The 1,169-nt window shown below is 47.0% G+C and overlaps 1 protein-coding gene across 3 annotated transcripts in view; it reads right to left on the reverse strand.

Moving 5' to 3' along the window:
- The window catches only part of LOC103148795 (eukaryotic translation initiation factor 4 gamma-like), a 25,874-nt gene that overhangs the window by 20,849 nt on the left and 3,856 nt on the right, over positions 1–1,169 (reverse strand). Inside the window, exons 4-6 of one of the 3 annotated variants that reach the window (XM_016679469.1) lie at positions 1,022–1,024; positions 414–527; positions 4–241 (exon numbers count right to left, since the gene is read on the reverse strand). In XM_016679469.1, the coding sequence (XP_016534955.1) occupies positions 4–241; positions 414–527; positions 1,022–1,024 (355 nt within the window). Of the gene's footprint in view, positions 1–3; positions 242–413; positions 531–1,021; positions 1,025–1,169 lie in introns of all 3 variants that reach the window. The other 2 variants (XM_016679468.1, XM_016679470.1) reach the window with 2 other exon arrangements.

Consider the following 1,169-nt stretch of genomic DNA (forward strand, 5'->3'; position numbering starts at 1 on the left):
GGCCTCCCGCTTGGCCTCCTGGGCCTCCCGCTTGGCCTCCTGGGCCTCCCGCTTGGCCTCCTGGGCCTCCCGCTTGGCCTCCTGGGCCTCCCGCTTGGCCTCCCGCTTGGCCTCCTGGGCCTCCCGCTTGGCCTCCTGCTCACCCTGCAACTGGATCTCCTGGCGGCGTAGGAGAGCCTCCTGCTGGCGTATCATCTCCTGATGGTGTTGGAGGAGCTCCTCATAGGTCCATCTATAACTCCTATGTGTTTTAAATTTGCAGTGATTCATTCAGGAAAATCAAGTCTGGACTTAAACTGTACAACATATTAAAGTATCTCTGCAGTCACCTGTTAATCCTAAAACCAGAACAAGTTCAGTTTCTATAATTCCTGATAAGCATCACAGCGTTTCAGTAACTGGAGGTAACTTACTCAGGTGGAGTTGGACGCCGAAAATTAAAGTCCAGGTCGGTGTCTGTTGACCTGTTGCTCCCACAGGATGGATAACTATACACAGATAAAGGAGAGTCTGGTCCTACAGGGCTCCTAAACATGAAAACAACAGATTGTTATTTATTTACATGTATAGTTTGATGCTCATGTAGCATCAAGTGCATCTCTTTACTTATCTAGGAATCACAGTAAATAACCTCCTTCTTATTCTGCTGTGGAGCAGAAACTGTTTATAAAAATGATGACATCATTACAACAATCTGCATAAATGGCTGACGTGTCCAGTTTCTGTCCTGCTGTCTGCAGCTCAGTGAGTTCATGAAGGATCTGCTGTGACCAGCAGCATCATCCATGTTTTCATCTTTTATTGTTGTGGTTTTTCTGTTGCATCACCGTGGAACAGACAGAAACTGAATTTCAGTTTTCATTTGACTTGAGGCAAAACTGACAATGAATCTGACTGGTCTAGAAATACAGATGGAATAAACTGACATCGGTCAATCTGGAAGGTTAATCAGCCGTTTCTGAGACTTTGGGCTCCACAGAACCAAGACAGAACCAGAACCCACACATGGAGCAGCTGAAACCTTCTAGTGGAGGCCATGATAACCTCAGGAGGAAGAACCCACTACAGCATCTACAGGTCAGAGGTCATGACAACAACAAGAACAGCTGGGAGTCCAGGGATCGTTTCAAACTGCTGACCAGAAGAACCCAGAAGAACAAAAAGACCCG

The sequence above is a fragment of the Poecilia formosa genome, unplaced genomic scaffold (genome assembly GCF_000485575.1).
Source record: "Poecilia formosa unplaced genomic scaffold, Poecilia_formosa-5.1.2 Scaffold212, whole genome shotgun sequence".
In the NCBI taxonomy this organism is placed as follows: Eukaryota; Metazoa; Chordata; class Actinopteri; order Cyprinodontiformes; family Poeciliidae; genus Poecilia; species Poecilia formosa.